The 25149-nt window shown below is 33.1% G+C and overlaps 1 protein-coding gene and 1 long non-coding RNA gene across 7 annotated transcripts; one reads left to right on the top strand and one right to left on the bottom strand.

Annotated features, from left to right (window-relative positions):
- Positions 1 to 2404: 2404 nt before the first annotated feature.
- LOC106068495 (uncharacterized) lies at positions 2405 to 23870 on the bottom strand. Of its 6 annotated transcripts, XR_008774745.1 has the most exons (7): positions 23770 to 23870; positions 22123 to 22379; positions 20853 to 20934; positions 10137 to 10155; positions 9372 to 9499; positions 7602 to 7757; positions 2405 to 6196 (listed from the first exon to the last, which is right to left on the bottom strand). XR_008774745.1 is itself a non-coding variant. In XM_056010475.1 (6 exons), exons 2-6 carry the CDS (start codon positions 22270 to 22272, stop codon positions 6170 to 6172), a joined length of 480 nt encoding a protein of 159 aa, XP_055866450.1. In that variant the 5' UTR covers positions 22273 to 22379; positions 23770 to 23867; the 3' UTR covers positions 2405 to 6169. The 6 variants fall into 6 exon arrangements, 3 of the variants coding, with proteins under 3 accessions (XP_055866450.1, XP_055866449.1, XP_055866447.1); XM_056010475.1 differs by lacking the exon at positions 20853 to 20934 and having other exon boundaries at positions 23770 to 23867; XR_008774746.1 differs by lacking the exons at positions 20853 to 20934; positions 22123 to 22379; positions 23770 to 23870 and adding an exon at positions 10720 to 11217.
- On the top strand, positions 12030 to 19913 carry LOC129922836 (uncharacterized). Its single transcript, XR_008774751.1, has 2 exons — positions 12030 to 14144; positions 19436 to 19913. It is a non-coding gene; the product is annotated as an uncharacterized LOC129922836 (long non-coding RNA).
- Positions 23871 to 25149: the final 1279 nt, after the last annotated feature.

The raw sequence follows: 25149 nt of genomic DNA, 5'->3' as shown, positions 1-25149 counted from the left end.
ACCAACTACTAACATGGAAATATTTTGTTTAAAATATCCATTTGAAGGAGAAAATATTAAAATTGCTTGGCCATGGACCAACTAAACAGGAAATTTACTGATTTGGCATCTAAATGGTATCTCCTGAAAGAAGTTGATTTTTATGAATAAATATTGATTAGCAAAATTTGAGAGGAAATATGAATGTGGAGATAGCTTGCCCTTTGATCAACTAATCAGATTAAGCTATTGGATAATTGCATGTGTATGGTCATCAGTTCAATTGTTTATCCAAGTCTAAAAAAAAAAGTTTTTCTATTTTATTGTATTTTATTGTATTTAAACACTTATGGCATAGTGCAGAGGTTAAGTTGTTAACCACATTATTTGAAACCATTGGGTCCTGGGTTCTGATATCACTTAAGACTGTGATGTTCAATCTCTCTTTTTCAGGGCACTGTCAGGTTCTTGTGTATTTTGTAATTACTAACTTATATATATTATTATTATTATTAATTACAATGTGTGCATGTATTGTAATTATTTTATAATTCTAATATTTTGGCATACACATTCAGTTATAGATAAACTAATAAACTAGAGGTATGATGATTTTAAAAACTTAAATATAAATTAATTCTAGTGATATATTTACAAATGAAATGATATATGATGAATGATAATAATAGTATGAATGTCTGTACATTTCTACTATCTGGTTTCACTTGTCCCTGACCTACATTATGTCCCAGAAATTTAATATTAGTAAAGCCAACCATCTCATTTAGATGGTTTTAGAGTAAATCCCACATCTCTTAACATGAGTCTCCCAACTTTCACTAAATATACAGATGTCATCAAAATAAAACAATACATTCTCAATATCTCTTAAAATACTCTTTAAAACTCTCATTATAATGGTTAGGAGCACCACTTAAACCAAATGGTAAATAATGAAACATGTAGTGTTCCCCCAGAACTCTTAAAAGCTGTATACTCTTTACATTCTTCACTCATAGGTATTTGCCAATACCCTTTAGTTAAATCAACTAAAAAGTACAATATTTTGCTTTGTAGAGTTTATTAAATAACTGTTCTTGATCTGGAGTAGTGTACCATCACGTTTCTTAATAACCACAACAGGAGCGGCATACGGTGAATCTGTGGGTCCTTTACCCAATTTCAACATACTATCAATTTCTTCTTTTAATTTCACCTTCAAATTTTTTTTTTTTGGTATGGTATATGGCTTTAATGCTATAGGCTTAGTGTCCAACAACTTTATTTTAAATTCCTCCACATCTGCATTACCTGGTATGTCAGATATTTAAAATCAACTAACACCTTCATAATTTCACATCTCTGATTAGAGTTTAAATCTGGGTCAATCTTCACCTGAGATAATCATTCTTTTGCTTTTTCCTGTTAATTTCTAATGTCGGAATACTGGGTAAAATATCTTCATTTGTCAAGTCTTCTTCAAATTCCTCCTCATCATCCACAACAGACACCATATTAGCAGACAATATATTGCTCACATTTTCAGTACTAGTAACAGTTTCACTTGTATCATCTTTACTTCTGCTATGATATTTCATCAACCAATTGATATGATAAAGTTTCAACTTTACATTTCCCTATAAAGACAGACCTGTCACTAATAGAAACCATTTCTTGACCTGGTCCTATTCCTAAATGCTACAGCCCCTCTACCTTTTGGCACGCCCCCTGTTAACACTAAATGGAGCCCCTGTTAACACTAAATGATGTTGTGTTCTGGTCTTCCCCAAACTGTCATCTATATAGGATGATGAGTATATCTATCCCGCCCCTTAACTAACATTAATAATTGCCATTGTCTGTCCAGACTCATGTATCAGTGTTTCTACAATATAAACAACTAACTGACATAGTCCTAACTTTTGTCTGGTCTCTTTCAAGTCTATTGGTGAGCCTTGATAACACCTATGAAACAATTGATATCACTCAAACACACACAAAACTGTGACATGTCTTGTTTAAAATTGGGGTTTTCAATCTCTTTGTTTTATGTATAAAATATCTATTTGAAGGAAAAAATATTAAAATAGCTTGGCCATGGACCAACCAAACAGGAATTTTACTGATTTGGCAGCTAAATTGTATCTCCTGAAAGAAGTAGATTTTTAATGACTAAAAATTTGAGGCAATAGAAAGCATTTCTTACCCTGGTCCTTTTGAAGTCAGTCCTACATGCTACAGCCCCTCTACCTTTTGGCATGCCCCTGTTAACACTAAATGGCGTTGTGTTTCGGTCTGAAAGTAACTCGCCAAAATACCTTCGATAAAGCCTTTTTCATAGTTGATAAACAGGTTTAAATAGTTTTTTTGGAAAATGTGTGCTAGATTTTTCATGATGGAAGCCAAAAAACAAAAACAATGTGTACATTTTTATTTGTCATTTATTGTAGAAACAATTACAATCATTAAGTTGCACTTTATTATATTAAAATATTTCAATTTAAAAAAAAAGTGTAAATGAAAAATTGGTAATAAGTAGCTAGATGTATATAATAGATGAATAAAAATAAAACGGAACAAAAGTTCTAATACTTAAAAAAAATATTAAGATATGCATTTTTGTTTTGCAAAGGACAAGAATGGAATTTATTTTAATTTTTATGTTACAGAATTTATTGTTCTGATAGAAGAAATGCATATTTTTTTAAAAAAGTGCATTGTATTAAAGAATAATACAAACATTTGTTTTTAGTTCACATATATAATAAAATAATAATAATAAATAAATAACAAGTTACAGTAAAAAATTTGTATTATTTGCTAAAGAAATACACAAATAAAATAAAAAATAGAAGATGTACATGCATGTCATGTAAATATATTGTAATGAAAAATATCTTTCAATAATTTCCAAATAGAAAATTGTCAAATAAAAGTTAAATAATAAATATGTGTATAATAATACTTTAATAATAAAAAATTAAAAAAAAAATATAAAAAATTAAATATGCATACTTAATATATAGATCTAGCCATGTTAGTAAACTAATAGATAGACCTGTTTGAACGTTTAAAACAAAAAAAGGAACTTTTTCAAACTTATTTAGATGTTATATTATTCTCATTTTATTGTGCATACTGGTCCAAACTTTTTTGTGGACTTGGAAGACTTGAAACGTACAAGATTCAGCCCAAGGGGAAATTCACACTTCACTGTCTAATTTACTTTATTCTTATTAGATCATAGATTTATTTGAATTGGTTAGAGACAGAGCAAGTTTGTATAATATCATAAGACTTGAATTCCAACACTGTATAAAATGTCATGTTTCTGAGCTAAAAAACAACAACAAAGAAACAACATAGAAATACTTGAATGTTGAATGGAATTACATAATCCATAGTAAAAGTAATAAAATAAATTAAAAAAAAAAAACTTTAAAGAAAAAAAAATGCTGTTGCTGTTAACATTGACACATTTTGGAGTGTTACAATTCCCATTATACCTAAAGCTTACAATTAGCTTTAAAAATATATGTGTAGGGTTTAATATATGAAGTTGTATTTATGGTTATAAAATGCATGTTTGTATCAAACGGAAAGATTAAAATAGGAAGGATTAAAATACAGTCTTAATTAATACTGGAAAATTTACTGCTCATTTACTATCTAACAAGTTGAAGGCATTTTTCAAGTCACGTAATGTTTTCAAATGACAAGATCTATATTATGCTATTGATTTAGGATATTAATTACAATTAATACTACTAGCATGTATTCTCTTTATGAGTTGAACATGTTTAAAAAAATTGTATAAGTGGTAATTTTAGAAGAACTCTGATGATTTTCCTAGAAATTTGACAGAACTCTGACGATTTTCTTAGACATTTAGTTTTATGTACATCATTGCAATGATTGGAAAAGGGGGGGTGGGGGGGGGAAGCCTAATTGGACACACGAGTAAAATTGATTAGATCGTTATAATATTTTTAAAAATAATAACCATATAAGAAGTAGCCTAAATTCTTTTTTTTTTTTTTTTTTAATTTTTTGGAAGAGAAAAATCTATTTAATATGCACACAAGTGGAACATAATTTAAAACAACAATTACTACGTAGCTTTAAAGATTGACCCTATACAATACCATTGAATCGCAGAGATCAGTATCATATGAAATCAGGCCAGGTTCACAACTAACTTATACTTCACTTTCACTTATCCATTTTTCTGCTGGACCGTTGGGGTACCACACACGATCTTTCAACATTATTTCTCCATTCTTGTCTGTCATTTGTCTTTGATAGATTTTCATTCTGATATTCTTTCTGATAATATTGAGTCTCCCTTTTTTGGGTGGGCCAATTCGTGGGCCGATAATGAGTTTGTGTTTCCACACAAACTGTTTTTGTAACCTTGTTAATAGTTGAATAAGTAGTCGTACATGAACATTTTGCGCAACTTCTTAGAAAGAAGTTTCAGTCATTATGTCTCTGTCAAATCATTAGATAGTCATTATGTCTCTGTCAAATCATTAGATAGTCATTATGTCTCTGTCAAATCATTAGATAGTTATTATGTCTCTGTCAAATCATTAGATAGTCATTATGTCTCTGTCAAATCATTAGATAGTCATTAATTCTCTGTCAAATCATTAGATAGTCATTATGTCTCTGTCAAATCATTAGATAGTCATTATGTCTCTGTCAAATCATTAGATAGTCATTATGTCTCTGTCAAATCATTAGATAGTCATTATGTCTCTGTCAAATCATTAGATAGTCATTATGTCTCTGTCAAATCATTAGATCACTGTTATTAGAAAGACTTAATTGTGCAAAGCTTACTGAGAAAATGAAGCATAACAAGAAAAGACTTTTAAACTATGGGCGTACTTTTTAAATAAAACAATACCTCCTTTTGTGCAATTATTGAGCGATTGTTTTTTCGTTAAGAAATAATGAATGTTAGTATTAAATTTTTTTTTTCTAACCCTTTTATTCTCTATCTGTCCCTGAAAGAATCTTACTTAAGCGAATGTATATGCCTAGATCAAGAACACCTTTTAATATTGCAGTGATAAGCATTTAGAATTAGACTATGTGGAAAAATTTCCTGAAGATACTTAAATCAATATAGCCTTACATTCGGAAATTCCCGAACCGGTGTAGGTTCTAGACCTACATATATTATATTCTCTAGCAATATAATTTATTTATTTTTGCTTTGAAATTTTTTTTGTCAAACTAGAGTTTTCCACGTATGACCAACGAGCTAGTAATTATTTTCTCAGCGATATACATCAAATAGTATATTTCTAGGAAAATTGTTAAAGCTTTTTTGAGATCAGCTGTTCACCTATCCTTCATGAAGGAGTGACTTGAATAGAGGTATTGCTAGAAATAGAATGAGACATGTTAGTCTTCCATCAGCTTGTTGTAGCTGTAAATGATTCATTATGAGAAACCAACAAGGTTTTGTGAAGTGACGTCTCCACAAACGTTCAGCAATATACAAAATGTAATGAATATAGGCATATTAGCAGGATGCTGCCAAGGATCAAACAGCAAGGGTTTCACATCAACTTCTTCAGCAATATACTAATTTCACTGAATCGAAAGATTGACTATCCAAATTATCCTTAAATGTTGATATCTAATTTGCAAAAAAATTTGATTAATAGACAAACATATCATAGCAACATTAGGGATAATTTCCAATTCACACGATGTCAATGATATAAAAATTACCACTGCTGCCAAGTAATTAGCAGCATTCAGTTTGTGCTGTTATTGACAGTCCTTAGAAATATGATGTTACACAGTTAAAAGTGCATTACATTGATTAAGCTGATAAAATATATATCCAATCAATACTTTCTTTTTTAGTACATGGAATACACGAAATCGTTATCTATAGTTGTTTGAAATAGATGAAATTCTCCAGTATTGCTCATTGCAACAATTGTACAGAATAAATATTGATCACGTCTACAAGTGTTATTGTTATATAATTAAATAATAAATCAAGTAGTGAACAAGTTAATAAGCTTTTTAATTGTGTAAATAAAATATTTGATTAATGTTTGTATCTGTACAGAATTTTTTAAACGAAAAAAATGGGAAACTTAACATACAAAATTTATCTTTCTCACTGTGAGAAAGAAATTGAAATTCCAATAAGCGATGTCTTTCAGCCTTGTTTAGGCATTTTCTGAAACTATACAGAAAACAAGCTCAATAGAATCAAGATACATGAAAAGGACCAAAATGCATGTGTGTAATCGCTGAATGAACTCTTTTATGTTGTGTCTGTTCTATTGATGTGTATGTTGTTGTTTTATTTATATGAGAAAAGAGTATTTGTAATCACAACCAATCTCCATATGGATCAATAAAGAAGTGTTAGAAACAAGTTGCACAAAACTGTTTTGCTTTATATAAAGACACTAGTCGACTGGCGGCCGCTATTTTGCAGGGCCGGCCTTAGGCCACTGCAACCTATTCGACCTTATTGGACCCCGCACTTTCATAGGATCCGCGCTAATTCTTGGTGTATAAATTAAACCATTTTATAACTTAAAACAGATTTCCTGTGGCCTCCTGTCGATTTACCAGGAGCTTCTGGAAATCTCCCGAAATAACAAATATACGAAAAAGTCCTTAAAATATAGGGAAATATATAGACGAAAGTTGTCTTTTTGGGGTGTCATTCAATATGGAAACCGCCATCCTACACGCGATAAATAAAAACGGCATTATGCATTAGCCGTAATTGTGTGAAAGAAGCTTCTCGCGCCTCAAACTAATAAAGAATTTCTTGAGGTCAACAATTCTCAATGATAGATTGAAACATTTGGTAATTCTTGCTATTGAGCGTTGTCTATGTAGGAAACATAATTTTTTTTATATATTGTATGACTTTGCTACACGTAAGGCTCGTAAAGTATTTATGTACGTAGTAAAGAAGGAATAAAATGCATAGACGAATTTATTTTCTAATACAAACTCTTAAATTTCACTTATTGTCCGCATTCCATACCCAAACTTGGCCCCGCGAAATCCGTTTCGCATAGGGCCTCATAATGCTTAAGTCTCGTCCTGCTATTTAGTGACGGGTGAATATACATAGTAGATTACTTGTTCTCTTTCCATGACTTCTTGGTCACAATGGTTAAGTCTAGTGCTGATATTTAATGTTTGTAAAATGTTTAACCTGTTGCGGATGTTCCTTCAGAGTTAAAGATAGTTTACTTCCTATTCCAAATCTCCCGCAGCGCGAAGGGTGATGGGAGCGGGCAAGTTTTGGCAGTCCAGCGCGCAGTCATACGTAGCGACGTGTGAATACCCTTTTGTTATCCCCCGCACCCTTTTGTTTTTTCGTGGGGTTACTTTCAGCTGAAATAAGAGAGTGATCTTTCCTTTTTTTTTGCTCGTTCAAACGTTGAGGGCAGAAGAGAATTATATATATATATATTCCTCCTTGATAAGCTGATGCCACCTAGAAATAAGTTGAATTGGAGGGGCCAGGGAAGCCTTAAAAGGTGTTTATATATATATCAACTATTTATATATATATATCAACTAAAATGTAGTCTAAAACAAGCTTACATAACAACACTTACTTTCATGATGAAGCTGCCAGTGAGAACATATTTGTATATATCGTCTATTGTGGTGTTCTCATCAATCTCTCGCTCCTTCTCTTCCTTCACACCGAACAATCTATATTCTGTTAGTGTCCCTGGAAGCTCCAGAGCGTTAATAAAAAATTCTTTCAGCTTCACAATATTGAAAAAAGAAATAAAGTGCTATGTTATTTATTTTAGGTTTGCTGACTATTTCTTCCTATTTTTTAACATAATCTTATGTAACCACGAACAGGCATGACCGGATGTAAGCTTTAATAATGAGGCCCTAAGCTGCTTTTTGAGATGTGGGGCCTTTTTTTTTCTCTCTCTCCCACTTACTATTCTCAAATCAAGTCAATATTTTGCGCAATTATCCTTTCTCATATTAGATGGCAACACATCAATTATTAAAACAAATTAGAAGCCTTAAATTAGTGGCAATTCATTCATTTTTGTTTTGTACAGAAAAGAGAAAGCTTGCAGTATTTAGATATGCCTTTGATTACTGTGGAGGCGCGGTGGCTGAGCGGTAAAGCGTTTGGCTTCTGAACCGGGCGTCCTGAAGACTGGGATTTTTATTTCGGGGTCCTTTGGCGCCTCTGGGCCACCCAGCTCTAATGGGTACCTGGCTTTAGTTGGGGAAAAGTAAAGGTGGTTTGTTGCTGTGCTGGCCACATGACACCCTCGTTAACCGTAGGCCACAGAATTAGATGATCTTTACATCATCTGCCCTATAGACCACAGGGTCTCAAATGGGAACTTTACTTGAATACTGTTAAAAAAATCTTTATTTATAAAGCAATGTTCTATTATTTATTTATTTATTTCAAAAACAACTTCTACAACTTAAGTCGCCACCAAAATTATCACGTGCTTAAAACAAACAATAATCCTGTTTCCAAACTTCGTTCAAGGCTATAGCGGGTAAATAAATTTAACATCAGTTAAATTTAAAAAATATCATCAACAGGGTATTGAGATGTTATGGTCCTTTATTCTAAGGAAAGATATAAAAGGAGGAGGAGTAGCTTGGGACCAGGGAGAGAGCTAGAAAGTTAGAAGTATAAGTCGCTAGTTTTAAAATAAATAGTTTCTCATTTTATTGATCATTGTTACTGAATACTGTATCTTTATACATACGTTTATTGTTTCAAGTTCAGGTTTAAATGAATTAAAACTCTAGAAAAGCATATCGACTATTTGTTGCTTTATTGATTATTAGAGTGTTTGAACTTTAACCAAGGCACCACCGAACCTGCATCTGTCGCAAGTTTGTATCATCAAGATCATGAAATCGAACAAACATATAAACACGTTACATAATGTAGCAAAGAGAATGGGAAAAAAAAGGGTGTTGTGTTGGTGTCCATCTCATTTTAAATAACGGTGTGCTAACAGGTTGTTGACACCCATTTAAAGGTGTGCTTACAGGTTGTGTTTATCCCATATAAAGGTGTGCTAACAGGTTTTTTTATCCCATATAAAGGTGTGCTAACAGGTTGTTGATCCCGTGAGGTTGAAGGGTTATTGATATGTTAACACGTTTGTTTTTGATCTGCAGACGGGTATATTTATTTCCATTTGAAAAAAAAAAACAACAAACAAACGAAAGTTTTCCTAACGGAAATAACATAAAAACAGTTGTTCCCTTTATTATATCATCATATGTAAGTAAACTCTTTGTTTACAACGTTCAGTACGTCGCAATTATTTTTTAAGGTAAAGCATAAGAGTTAATTTTAATAATAGAAATATATTACTTACATACTGAACCTTGCTCCCGATGTTATAAACTTCGTCCATATCTATTATTACAACTTTGTTGTTTTCAAGGACGCCTGGTGCAGACACTCTGGTATTAAAGTCCTTGGTACAGGACTCCGCCTCGCGGACTTAAAATATGAAAACACATTAATTAATATTTCATCTGAACGCACAGACATAAAAAGTCACAAATTTCTTTATTATTCGCATTATATTAATAATAGCACAAGTATCCGGCGTTGCCTTTTTTTTATTTAGTTAGAACTGAATATTGTTTTTTCCTTGTCGTTTCTTAAAACAAAGGACTTATAAACAATTTTCTTAAAGGAAGAATTAAACAATTTTCTTAAAGGAAGAATTATTGAAACCTATCTATCCTCAATGTTTTTGTTAAAATACACTAAAATTTTAAGTTTTTTTTTCGCTATTTTTTTTTTTTTCTATTTCATTTTGCTCTACCTGATTCACTTGGCCTAGTGCCCCTTACTTTCTATAGCTGGCCCTTTGGATGTGATAACTTTATCATCTAGCATTCTAGCAGATGGTGAACCTAAAATCAGAGGGATCGGTGAAGACTGAAGTTCAATCTCCCATTCTTGCCTCTAGGTAAAAGTCTTCCCATTGGTCAAAGTGTCATAAATAAGCACAAGCCCCACTCTTAATGGGCACTTACTGATGACATAAGGCCATTTGATGAAAGGGGAAAGTATTTAAGATTCTTTATCTCAACGTATACATTACAGTTTCACAACTACGTGAACTTACTTTTTTCTATGCCAGCCATCTGAAAGAAAATGAAAAATAATACGCCACATATAATAATATTTGTCACAGTTAAAAACATAAAGACATTAATTTGACATTTAACAAACTAAAATGTCTATTACTTTAGCATTGATTGAGTGTTAGTTTTTCTAGTGCTTGTTTTTTTATTTTTTTATTTTAAATAGTCTAACGATTTATTCGAAAAACGCAGCTACGAAACAAATCTGAATTGATAAAGTCATTGATTGAAAGAAACGGGAACAAGTAGATAAAGAAAAGTTGTATTATTTTTTTAACAAAACAAGTTATTTGAACGAAATGTTTAATACTTGTTATTGGCCTTGTTTTACGTGTGTATACATCTCAGAGTGTATTAGCTTAAAGAACCAACAAAAGTTTAAAAAAAATTGTTATGTACAATAGGCAAGTCACAAAACAAAGTTTAATGCTTATTCGATAAAACAATAAAATAATAAATTTTGTGGGCTTACTAATTTATTGGCCTGCTAATACATTCTAGGTAAACATGGAAAAACTTTTAATCTTGGTTTTAGGCGTTAACACACAAAAGAAATAGACTCACTAAAGCCAATGTATGGAAGTTGGCTACTAACTAACAGCCAGCGGGACAGAACTGGCTACTAAGTAACAGCCAGCGGGACAGAACTATCTCAGCTTTTTTTTGCTAACATGAAAACATCAGCAGAGTAGCGCAGTTAGCGGAGTATTTTTTAGGGAAAATCTGTTAATGTTTGTCACACTTAACTATACAATAGAGTTATCAAGCGGGAATACCTTTACGGATTTAAAGTTCATGATGCTTAAAATCATCACATGGAGTTGTTTATATTCTTTATTTTAAGTAAAGAAAGTTAGTCTTCAACTTTAGAATGAGTGGAATGATCAATTGAATGTGATCGATGGTTGTATTACATACATATGTAAGTAACCAAATAATATTGTTATAGGTCAACAGTGGCGGGCCCACAAAGTAATTGCTTATGGTGTACATCTATTAATTCTTGCTAGTCCTCATAATACCGGTAATTAAAGATCTACTATTTTTACAGCAAAGTTTGTAAAGTTATTTTTTGAAAGGTCGAGATAGTCAATTTTACGGTACTAATTGCCTTTCAAAGTGGTCTATCTGGCTACCTCACCGGTCCACTAGATGGACCATAATGTCAGTCGGTCCCCGTTGATCAAGCTAAAAAAAGGTGTAACAGGTGCATAAAGACGATTTTTTTTTCAAATCATATCAGTTCTATTTTACTTCACGTGTCTATTAGAAGCGTTGTTTTTCTTCACATCAATGAAATAGAAAGTTATTGTTGGCGAATAAGGATTAAAACAAAAAGCAAAACATATAAAGATACAGAGAGAAATAAAGAGAGATGAGTGAATAAGAGATGACGAGAAAAAAAAAGAGTTAACGAGAGAAGTATTAAAAAAAATTGAACTAGACACAGAAAAAGACAAAATAAAATTAGAGATAGAGCCTTCAGAAAGGAATAGGGGAATAGCAAAAGAGGAACAGAGAAATAGAAAAAGAAGAAGGAAAGAGAAAAAAGAAGGAAAGAGAAAAAAATTAAAAGAGACAAAGAAGAAGATTGAAATAAAAAGAGATAAATAAAATATAAATGTCGAAAATGAAAGAATTTAAGGAGAGTCACATAGACTTGCTAAAGTAAGTTTGCCTTTCAGAGTATCTGATCTTGGCCAGCACAACGACCAAATTCTTTAATTTTCCTTAACTTTCACATTTGGGGTGGACGCAGAGGCACACTAATGATCCCGAAATTATTATCAGTCTTTACCAGCATTTAAACCCCCACCCTGGTTCTGAAACCAAGCGCTTTACCGAGACTCCATATATATATATATATATATATTGTTAGACACCTTATTTATATAGGTTAGTTATTTAGCGACGCACCATAGATGACGCATATTGAACGGGACTAGTGACGTTTGGGATATGTTGGGTTAGAGACCGGAAAATCAGTTAGCGATAGAACACTACACGTAATACACCCGAACAATTACACCCAAACGCTTGCTGAGTAATTGGTTGACTTCAGGACAGCCTGAACTAGCAACATCACAGTGGCGACCCCGAACCTCGAAGCCGGACCCCTGATGAAGCTGAACATCGAACCGGACCTCGAAGCAGAACGTTTACTCAGGTGAGGGTCGTGCACTCGAAGATATAAGATTTCATCGGAGTACGGCTGAAATCAGAATCATCGCAGAGTGACTTTGTTCTAGATCTACATGCAGTCGTCGCCTGTTTGATCGCACGTTCAACGAGCCGTTAACTCAGGGTGACCTTCGTCAGGACAGTAATCATCGCAACGTCTGGTCTACTTAACCAGTATATTATCAACGCCTGATCTTCATATGCTGAATCGACCTACAACCAGAGAAACCGTTCATTCATAACGGGTGAGAGATCGCTAGTGAACCTGTTGGACATATTTTTTTCTTCGTCATAGGAGCCACATCGAGTATCAAGTTTTACCTCGTCAGTTCGAGAAGGACAGTTTGCCCGCTGTCAGAAGTATTGTGAGTACTACAAGTTTAGTAGCTAACTAAATCGCTCTGTCGTCTTACCCTTGGAGAGATTCTTGTGGAGCAGTTTGCTCATTGAACCGGTTGCTTACCACGTTTATAACGGTCACTGTGTTTAACCTTTGGAAGGTTAGTAAAATCGTAATTTTCGTTGCTGAACATTGATATATATAGTATTCGTCGGTCTAGACCATATCTAGACTTGTTAGCAGTGAAGTTGTGGAAACAGCTACATCCACTTAATTTCGTTGAAAACCGTTAGTCGTATAACGGAACGTCGTCGGAGGTGACCTTGGTTTCACCTAGTCTACATTGGACAGTTTGGTCTAGTGAAGCAGAGTACAACAGCGAACTTCGTCGTACTACCAGAGTAGCAGCAGAAGCAGTGAACTATTTTAGAGAACCGTTATTCGTCAGCCCAGATCAAGTCATCGTCAAGAAAGTCGTTATTCGTCAGCCCAGATCAAGTCATCGTCAAGAAAGCCGTTATTTGTCAGCCCAGACCAAGTCATCGTCAAGAAATTCGTTATTCGTCAGTCGTCCAGATCAAGTTGCCGTCAAGAGACTGTTATTTGTCAGTAGTCGCCTACACAAGTCAAGTCATCGCCAGAAGAACCGTTAACCTATTCGTCAGTAACTGTGTACACAAAGTCGTCGGAACTACACATACGGTCATCAACAGTCATCGAAGAAACTGGGACATTTTGCTGTGGCATATCAGGACATCTGTGGCATTACGTGGGATACTGGTAGCACCGGAGAACAGAGTCAGAACTGGAAGAGAGGCAGTGGAATTTGTTGTGATCTAGCATATTCGGGAGTCCGAACAAAGGGATCTTTCTTATCAAAAGCTAAGTGCCATTTTTCTTATTAGTATATGTTTAGATTGCCCTTAGAAATAGATTTTGTCTAAATTTGGTATGTTAGCCTGAGTAAAATCAGATGGTGCTGAAGCCTTAAACCCGTTCGGGGTAAAGACATAATTTAGATGAAAAACTATATTATACATTTAGGGTTGTAATTTGTTTTGTTTGTGTAAACGTCATATCCGTTGTTGCCTGGTTACTTCGTGACGTTATCATTGTGTGCCATATTGTCACATCCCAACCCATAGCGATAGTCTCATTTTAATTATTTCATTTGTTTATATTATTTTAAATTATTTATTTTTATTAATTTAATTAGATCTGTATTTTTTTTCACTTAATGATAGAAAGTGCGGGTAGGATTCTTTTACTGTGAATCAGACTAAAATAATTTTAGTTTGAGCGGTTAAAATCAAATATGATTTTGCCATGAGAATAATGCCGAAACTGGCTATGTAGTCAAACACTGTCGTCTGGCTAAATATAGATCTACAAATTTTGTACATCTCTTTGGTACATTTGATTATCTAGACTCTAATTTGAAATATTATTAATTGAAAAATGAATGAAGGTAGTACATTCTAGATATATATATCTTGTTGAAGATATATTTGACATTGTATACACATATTTTTTTCGTATGGTTAAATAGAACCATAAGTTCTGGATTGGATCTAAGAAATCTATTTTATCTACTCTAGATCTAGACTCTAGACAGTCTTAGAGTCTACTGAGTACTCTCTAGACACTCCAGTCACATCAGATTTTAAAAGTGATCATAGTTATTCATACTAGATCTAATAATCATAGTGCTCTTGATAACTATAGATCTAAATAGTATTATTATATATACTATAATATACTAGATTTAAATTTGGGTGATACTAGACCTAATATACAGATCTGAATATAACTCAGACTAGACTTACTCATTTACTAAATCTATAGATAGAGACATAACATTTAAAACTTATATAAAAGTTTGAAAAAATTTAAATATAAAATAAGTTTAAAGTATAGCCATAACCAATATAGGCTAAGAAAAAAAAAATATATATAAAATAATACAATGGCTACATCATCATATATGGACCTTAAGGAGGTTAAGGAAACAGCTATGCAGGATGGAAAGGCCATGGAGTTAAAAGGAAAGGACTTAGCAGCTTATGTACAGCAAGTTGTGAGGGAACAAATGGAACGTCAAGATAAAATAAGAAAAGAAGAGGTAGAAAGGCAAGACAAAGAAAGAGAAAAAATTAGAGAGCATGAAGCTAAAATGGAGAAGATGAGATTGGATGCAGCACAAGCCAGAGCTCAAATTGAACAAGGAAACATTACAAATAACTCAAATAATATTACCACACAAAGAGACAACCCTAATTCGCAAACATGGCTAAAGAGAAAGATACAAAGTTTTGATGAACAGAAGGATGACATTGGTGATTTCCTGAAAAGATATGAGGCAAAAATGTCTACATTTAATATGCCTGAAGAAGAATGGTCTGAAATACTGATAGACTTTGTTCATGGTCAAGCTCTAACAATATGCCAAAATCATGACCATCATATTGATGATAGCTATCAGGTTTTAAAAAGAGAGTTGTTGAATGCCTATGGTCATAATGCTACAACTTTCAGAAAGAAATATTTTGACAATATACCATCATTAGAAATAGAACCCCAAACTACTATTAATATGGAAAAGGATTTTTTCAATAAGTGGGTAAAATTAGAAAAAGTGACAAACTCTTATGAAGGATTAAAAAATTTTATTCTAGTGGACAACTTTGTAAATAAATGTGATCCTCAGTTACAATCTTTTATTAGAGAAAGAAATCCAAAAACTATAGATGAAATAACAGAGATAATGAGAGTATATAAAAATGCCTATCCAAATAAACCATTTTCTGATATAGATAAGAGCAAAGTAGATTTAATAGGATACACCAAAGAAAATGTTGATAGAAGTAGAAATAGAAACAGATCAAATAGTGGAAATAGGAAATATAGTGAAATAACCTGTTTTAAATGTCAAGGAAAAGGTCATATAGCAGCTAACTGTAGAAGAGGGAATAGTAGGTCTGGAAGTAGAAATAGATACAATGAACAAAATAACAGTAGATATAGGAGTAGAGATAGGAATGACAGGGGAAATTATAGAAATAGGAGTTACAGTAGGGAATACAAAAATAAAGGTACAGATAGGGTATATTTCATGGAAGGAAATAGGAACAATTTTGCAGTGTACCCAGGGTTTGTAAATAGAATTCCGGTGGAATTAATTAGGGATTCAGGTTGTAACACTTTGGCAGTAAAAACTAAATTTGTTAAACCTCATTGGTATAAAGGGTTTACTAAGAAAGTAGAACTAGCAGATGGCACTGTAAGGGAATTTAAAGCTATAAGGGTGTACATTGAAACTCCATTTTTCACTGGTTATTGTGATGGCATTGCAATACCAGAAATGAGATATGATATGTTGGTAGGAAACATAAAAGGAGTTAAAGAATGTTCTAGAAAAGAATTAGAAGACTGGCAAAACAAATACAAAAACATAAGACAAAATTATGAAAACATAGAAACACAAAATATAACAAGTATGATAATAACAAGATCAATGGATAAACAAGATAAGAAACAGGAAAATACAATAAATGTAATAAGTAATGATGAAGAAAAAGAAACCAGTAATGTAATACAAATAGAAAATACAGATATTAAGGAAAGAGAGATAGAAAATGAAACACAAAATAGTCTTGAAACACAAATATCTCAAAGTGAAAAAGAAACAATACCCACATTTGCATTAGAACAAATGAATGACAATATTATTGGGAAAATTTATTCAAGAATATCAGATAAAAACAATAATAACCCAATGGAGAAATTTTGTATAGAGAATAAAATATTGTTTAGACAAACAAGTAATGATAACAAGAAAATAAAACAACTTGTCTTACCACAGAAATATTAGAAAGATGTTTTAATCATGACACATGATAATAATTTAGCAGCACATAGGGGAGTAAAGAAATGTTATAGGAATTTGTCAAAAAAAGTATTTTGGCCCAAAATGAAAGCAACAATAAACAAATACATAAACTCATGTGACATATGTCAAAAGAGATCTAACAAAAGCCTAGTGAATAAAGCACCTATTCAAGAAATGGATGAACCTACAGCACCATTTCAGAAAGTATCTATTGATTTAATAGGTCCTTTAATTCAAACTGAAAATAATAACAAATACATTCTAACAGTAATAGACATGTTTAGTAGATACCCAGAGGCAATCCCATTATCAAATACAAGTGCAGAGAATATCATTAATGCCATAACTCAAAAAGTAATTACAAGACATGGTATACCTAAAATTATATTGAGTGATCAGGGATCTCAGTTTAAGTCAGAACAATTTAAGAAATGGACTAAACAATACAATATACAACACATATACTCTTCGGTTTACCACCCGGAGAGTAATGGTTTATGTGAACGATATGGTGGTTCATTAAAAAGATCACTAACAAAGATAATTCAGAATAATCAGAACAGGTGGGATCATTACATTAACTATGTACTATTTGCTCATAGAAACAACATCCATGAAGCAACACAATTTTCACCATATGAAATAATACATGGAAGAAAACCTAGAGATGAATTAGATGTTTTTAAAGAAAATCTAATAGACAATGAGAATAAATTAAATAATGACAGTAAAACAACAATCACAACAGAATTGAAAGAAATATGGACTCAAGCATATAACAACAATAAGAAGTACAAACAAAGTGCTCATGAGAATCTAAATAAGAAAAGACAATTGAAAACACTAGAAGTAGGAAACAATGTATTAATATTGATAAATGACCTGAAAAATAAAATTGGTAAACAATGGAAAGGTCCATTTAAGGTGATAAAACAAATTAATGATGTGAATTATCAAATTGAAATAAATGGGAAAATTAAAACATATCACATAAATAATTTGAAACTGTATTATGATAGAGAAGATGAGTTAATACAAAACATTCAGGAGGAAATAGAAAATACATTTTCAGAAAGAGAAGAATGCTTAATGATAATAACAAATGAAAATCACAATGAAAATGATATTAAGGAAATACCTGTAATAGAAACAAAAGAGAATCAAACTTGGCAAAAGATTAATCTTAATAATTTAACTAAGGAAAAGTCAAAAGATATAACTAAAATAATACAGGAATACAAAGAAATTTTTTCCAGCATACCAGGAAAAACAAATATTATTAAACATGACATTAAAGTAACAGACACAAAACCTATCAAGCTTAAGCCATATAGAATACCGCTACATTTACAAGACAAAGTAAAGAAAGAAATAGACAATTTACTAGAATCAGGTATAATTGAACCATCAACATCTCCTTATGCTTCACCAATTGTGATAGCCAAAAAGAAGAATGGAGATATAAGGTTATGTATTGATTATAGGAAACTTAACAACATCACAGAATTTGACCCATATACAATGCCAAATATAGAGGATATTTTACATAAATTAAATGGAGCAAATTTTTTTACTAAATTAGATTTAACTAAAGGTTATTGGCAAATACCTTTAACAGAAAATGCAAAACCTTACACAGCATTTGTAACACCATATGGTATTTTTCAATGGAATTATATGAGTTTTGGATTAGTAAATGCACCAGCCACATTTAATAGAATGATGAACATGATAATTGGAAACAAAGAAAATGTTATTTGCTATTTGGATGACATATGTATTTTTAATAATAGTTGGGAGGAACATTTGGTAGATGTAAAAGAAGTGTTTAAAATAATAAAAGAAAGTGGACTTACAATTCAAGCAGAAAAAGTAGAAATAGGATTGGAGGAAATAATTTTCTTAGGACATAAAGTAAATAACAACATGATTAGCCCTATTGAAGATAACATAAAGAAAGTACTTAATATTGAAATACCTACAACAAAAAGACAAATTAAAAGCATATTAGGAATAGTAAATTATTACAGAAAGTTTATAAAGAACTTAGCAGAAATAGTGAATCCATTAAATGACTTACTTAAAAAAGGAAAACCTCAAAAAGTAGTCTGTAATGAGGAATGTGTGAAAGCTATTGACAGAATTAAAGATGTTTTTAGTCATGAACTAATATTAAGGCTGCCTGATAAAGACAAAATATTTTATGTCACAACTGATGCATCTGGTAATGCTATTGGTGGTTGTTTAATGCAGAACTATGATAACTTACATCCTATATTATATGTAAGCAGAAAATTGTCAGAGGCAGAAAAAAAATATAGTGTCATTGAAAGAGAAGCCTTAGCTGTAATATGGGTAATTACTAAGCTAGAGAGCTATCTAATAGGAAGGAAATTCATATTATTAACTGATCATAAACCTATTCAGTATATACAGCAAAAGAGCATGAAAAACAGTCGTGTTTATAGATGGTTCTTATCACTACAGGAATATAAATTTGAAGTGAAAGCTATTAGTGGATCTGTGAATATTGTAGCTGATCTATTGTCTAGAATGACATTGAAATGAAATAAGTTTGTAAATAAACTATGATTATATTGATTATGTAATATATATTAATATATTGACACCATTTATATGTTATGGAAAAGGGAGATAAGTAAATTTGATGTTAAGCATTTGAAAGTAAGTATGGATATTTTTTTTTGTGTGTGAATCATTTCATATATCATTGACGAAAGTTAGTTCTATGGAAAAGGGTGAGTATAAAAGAAAAATGGACAAAAGCGTATAAAAGGGTGGTAAGAAAAAATTTATTGAATATGTAAATAAAGTCTATAATTGTTTTTTGAAATGTTGTATTTTATCAGATTACTGCCAGTGAAGAACATTTGAAATGTATGACGTGCCCATAAGATGCCACATTTTCCTCCATGATGAACTGTGTACTAATGAAGATGATTCTGGAATGTTATGAACATTGACATTGAATATGAAGAACTGTCAAGTCAAGATGAAGATGTCAAGATGAAGATGTCAAGATTTTATGTTTGTGGTCTTCCCCTTAAATTGAAAATGCCCTTGTAAGACTTGACAGTAGTGGAAAAATATTGACATATTTTTTTTTCAAGGGGGGGAGGAATCTGTTAGACACCTTATTTATATAGGTTAGTTATTTAGCGACGCACCATAGACGACGCATATTGAACGGGACTAGTGACGTTTGGGATATGTTGGGTTAGAGACCGGAAAATCAGTTAGCGATAGAATACTCCAGGGTAACGACGTGTTTAGTGACAGAGACTTCTACTGTGGCCTTTTATCAGAATAAATCCATGTACAATTGTTCATCAGAGTCGACTACATCTCTTCACTAGTTAAAACAGGTGTTGTTTTATTTAGTCTGACTTGTTGGTCAACTACACGTAATACACCCGAACAATTACACCCAAACGCTTGCTGAGTAATTGGTTGACTTCAGGACAGCCTGAACTAGCAACATCACAATATATATATATATATATAAAAGAAAAAGCAGAAATAAAAAAGTGAGAGAGAGACAAGGAAGAAATATATTTTAAAAATGAAAGGAAGTGTACGACATGAATAGGAGAGTAAGATAAGCTACAGAGAGAGAGAGAGAGAGAAAGGGTGGCTGTGTGTGCTTTTAAAAATTTGCACTTTAGTCATTTTCGCGTAAAAACGAAATGATGACTAAAATTCGGGAATATCCAAAATTACTTAAATGAAAAAGTTCAATATGTAGTATCTCTCTTAAAAAATAAAATAAAAAAATCTTGGCCCATATTTAAATCTAGATCTTCGCGGAACTGTTTACATTAACTAATTCGTGTCAGGGACAAAAAAATTTAATCCCCATTGTTTTTTAAATATCTGGTTTTTATGCATTTACAATAATGTGTTTACACCTTTAAACGTAGTAACGGTGCGCTCAATGGATTCCTATAGTATGCCTTAACACTGACCTGAAAGTTCACAACCTGTGTGCAATTTAGATAAATTTATCCTTGCCTTACACCGGCAATGCCTTTGTCTACATTAGATGTGGCAAAATATGAACGTTGTTTTCTTGGTCACATGAAATACTGCATTTAACTGTCAATCATTGTAATAAAAGACATAGCTTAAATGGTAATAATAATCATATATCCAGTTTTTTCAAGATAGTCGCAAAGCCGAGCAGCTGTGTGGACATGCATACATGTTATGTTGTTTTTTTTTTTTTTTGTTGTTGTTATACATAAGACTGTCACTTGATGCTAATACCTTGCCGTTGTGTGATAGTTTGAGTTCCTCGATGACCCTTGAAGCTATAATCCTACCGGCGAAACCACGTAATCCACCTGATCTAAATGTAGGACCAACAAACATAGAAGTAACCAAAGAAGAAATACGGAATGCACTCAGACAAATGAAGACAGGTAAAGCAGCTGGAATTGACAACATACCACCTGAAGTCATCAAAGAAGGAGGAAGTTAAATAGTTGACCAAATGCACAAACTATTCAACAAAATTTGGTTAACAGAAACACCTCCATGTGAGTGGAAAGGACTTGCTAATAAAAATACCAAAGAGTGGAGATCTATCACAATGTGAGAAATGGTAAGGCATCACTTTGTTGTCAGTACCAAGCAAGATTTTCAGCAGAATCCTACTAAATAGAATAAAGGGAGCATGCAATGAACACCTAAGAGAAGAACAGGCCGGATTCAGAAAAGGGAGATCTTGTGCTGACCAAAATAGCAACACTCAGAATTATTGTAGAACAATGTGTCGAATGGCAATCTCCTCTCTATGCAACAATTGTCGACTTTTAAAAAGCCTTTGATAGTGTCGACTGAGAATCTATCTGAACTGTAATGAGACATTACGGGATCCCCAATAAAATAATAACCATTATCAAGAACCTTTATGATGGTTTCACCTGCCAAGTAACCCACTGTGCCAAGCTGTCAGAGGAATTTCCAGTCACAACAGGAGTCAAGCAGGGATGTCTTCTTTCACCACTCCTGTTCCTTTTAGTATTTGGTTGGGTCACTAAAAAAGCCAACTTTAATTCAGGGAAAGGAATCTAATGGACTCTTTACTCAAAGGCTGGAAGATCTGGAATTCGCTGATGACGTAGCCCTATTATCTAGCAGGCTACAGGATATGCAAGATAAGGTCACAGCTTTAAGCGAAGAAGGAAAAAGAGTAGGACTCAAAATAAACCATCAAAAAACAAGACTTAAAAAAACATAAATTGTAAATTGGAGATATAGAACTGGATTCTTAGACCTTGGACTAAGTAGAAAATTTTATATAGGTACCTTGGGAGTGTCGTCAGCGTATTAAATAGAAGAGAGGAAGACATTAAAAATCGTATAAATTTAGCGCGTCAGACATTTACACAGCTAAAACCAAACTGGAAATCTTCTCACATCTCAAATTAGACTTAACTAAGAATTTTGAACTCTATTGTTAAGGCTGTACTACTATATGGTTCTGAAACATGGAGAAAAACTGAAGCGACTGTTCAAAAAAAAAAGTACAGACCTTCATCAACAGATGCCTGAGAAATACCCTAATAATACACTGGTACGACAAAGTAGAAAACACCAAACTGTGGGAGATGAGTGGGCAGAATTTGTAGAAGTCAAAATGTGTTTTGGAGGTCCTAGTCCTTTCCGTTTTGCTTTTCTTCATCGATTGAGATCACTGTTTTTACATCCTGGTCGTGTAATGCCCTCTAGGCTGTCTTTCGGTGGTTGTCACGCCCTATACCACACAAAGTAGTCCTGCGTAGGTTTGAGCTAGTATGTAATGAGAATTAATTATTAACAAGAACACAAGACGCATACTAAATTTACAAAGAAAACATTGTCTCATTTCTTCTATCCACACAGTGCGTCTTAAAACTTTATAAGCATTCAAATCTATTTACCGATGGAAATCATTTTATTTAACGGAATCGTGTTTGTCTACTCAACATAGATCTAGAACTAATAAAGAGCGTAATAAATTTTGTAAACAAGTTATGTTGGTTGGTTTCATTTCAATGTCATCTATTCCTTAGTTTAAAGGCGAGAAGTGTTTCCCATGACTACTCATACCTAGTGGCGACCTGCATATTTTTTCCGCATCTTCAATGATTCTCAGCCATTTTGAAAACTCTCCAACTGTCTCTTTACGAGGCTATCTGCTGCCAGCTACTTTCTTCTGTCAGTAAGGGCAAGATACCGATTGAGTTTATTTCTATTGACTTTATTTCTATAGCGGTTACGGAAAAGTGTGTGGGGGGGGGGGGGGATTGTTGCACATTTTTTACCCAGCCCTCCTTTCAGCTTACCAAAAAAGATCCGACTTTTGTAAACGGTCATTACCCATGTAACACAGTGAACGGAATGTGACCCGGGGCAAGGTACATCATTGGCGCACCTCTTTATTTTTCATGAGACATCACATGAACATTTAGACCTATCTGTTTAAAACTGTTTTAGATTAGTTAGTTTGCAATTTTAGCTGTCGTGTTTGTGTTTGTAATGTTATAACAGCGCCTTGAGCCTACATTTTGTTTGTTAACAGCGCTTTATATATAAATAAAAAAATATTATTGAAATATATATATAGGCTTCGTTTGGCGCTCCGTTGAGGGTGTGGCCGGGGGTACTATGTTCTCTTGCGCCCCTCCTAACTTCGCCTTTTCCCTAATTTTTCTGCTATTTTATCTGAAAGCAGGTACCCCTCCCCCTATTTTAATTTAGGCTTACTTGAGCGGCATAACCATTGAATGAAAAACAAAATCATAACAACTGTGCTGACCTTGGGGTTCTAACAACAAATAGCATTATCTAAATGCTATTAGCAATGCTTGAGCCTATTTTCTCTTTCAGAAGATAACAACTGCTGGCGCTATCTCATCCTCTCTAACAGTAGGCCTGTACTCAAACTTGTATTGGCCTATGTAAAGAAGCCTTTTTTTTAAAAGTATATTTTCCATATATTTGAATTGAAAATAAAGCCTTATCTTATTTGTTTGAAACAACGAAACCAGAGTGATATTCATTGTGATTATTAAAAACAAACAAACTACAAAGGATAGGCCTAAAACTAAAATGAAAAAACAAAAACAAAACAATATTCTAAGAATGGTTCAATCTTCTATTTAACTTATGTGATTAGCTGTGATATAGATGTACTTACCATCTATTTACAATTGTGATATTCCATATGCGTGATCCACATCAGTACAATATGAGTGTAGACCTGACTTCGTAAAAGTATAAATAATGCTTTACGCATGCGTGTCCAAATTTCCCCTTTTTTGATTCTTTATATAGCTTCCAATGACATGCGTTTAATTAAGTGATCTGTATAACGGATATTTGAGCACATGAGAATACTTATCGCTGCCATTAAAACAATCTGGGAAAAGGGGGGGGGGTGGGGAGTAAATATTCAAAGCAACAATATAAATGATCATAAATCTTGATTCTACATAGCTTCAAAGTAATTCAGATTCAGATTACGGAAGCAGTGGCGTAGCTAGGGATTAGGGGGCCGGGGGATTTAACTTTTTTTTAGGAGCCCATGCATTATGAGATAATTGAGTAATACTTAGATTTAGTTTAAAAATAAACTTCCCACTTTCATTTGGGGCCGTGCAATACACTTAAAAAGTGGAGACATAGTATTGGATTCTCAGACAATAGACCAAGTAGAAAATTTTATATACCTTGGGAGTGTAGTCAGTATATCAGGTGGAACAGATGAAGACATTAAACGCCGTATAAATCTAGCACGTCAGACATTTACACAGCTAAAACCAACCTGGAAATCTCCTTACATCTCAAACAAGACTAAACTAAGAATCTTTAATTCTAATGTCAAGGCTGTCCTACTGTATGGTTCTGAAACATGGAGAACAACTGAAGCCACAACAAAAAAATACAGACCTTCATCAACAGATGCCTGAGAAATATCCTAAAAATACACTGGTATGACAAAGTAGAAAACACCAAACTGTGGGAGATGAGTGGACAGAAAAATATAGAAGTGCAGATCTTAGAGAGGAAGTGGAGATGGATTGGTCACACCCTTAGAAAAGATACCAGCAACAGAGCTAGGCAGGCCATAGAGTGGAACCCCCAGGGAACAAGACGCAGAGGAAGACCAAAAAGAACATGGCGACGCAGTGTACTTGAAGAAGCAGAGAAGACCGGGAAGAGCTGGGACACCATCAAAAAGCTAGCAAGAGACCGTGGAGAGTGGCGTGTTTATGTCGAGGCCCTATGTTCCATGAGGAACTCAAAGGAATGATGATGATGATGATGAATACACTTAAAGAAACAAAACAGTTAAACAGAGCTTTGGTGTCCTCACACTTTTAAAACATAGAGGCCACTTTTACCATTTAGAGCCCTTATCTAATATATTCTTACGAGCCTCTATTAACCCTTGACAAAACCATATGTCTAGGTCAGTGATGCCCAAAATACGGCCCGCTGGCCATATCAGGCCCGCGATATCGTTCCATCCGGCCCGCCGAAATGTCGGCACAAAGTGTAGACAACCCCATCAAAA

The sequence above is a fragment of the Biomphalaria glabrata genome, chromosome 14 (genome assembly GCF_947242115.1).
Source record: "Biomphalaria glabrata chromosome 14, xgBioGlab47.1, whole genome shotgun sequence".
NCBI classification, from domain to species: Eukaryota; Metazoa; Mollusca; class Gastropoda; family Planorbidae; genus Biomphalaria; species Biomphalaria glabrata.
This window is presented reverse-complemented; position numbering and strand designations above follow the sequence as displayed.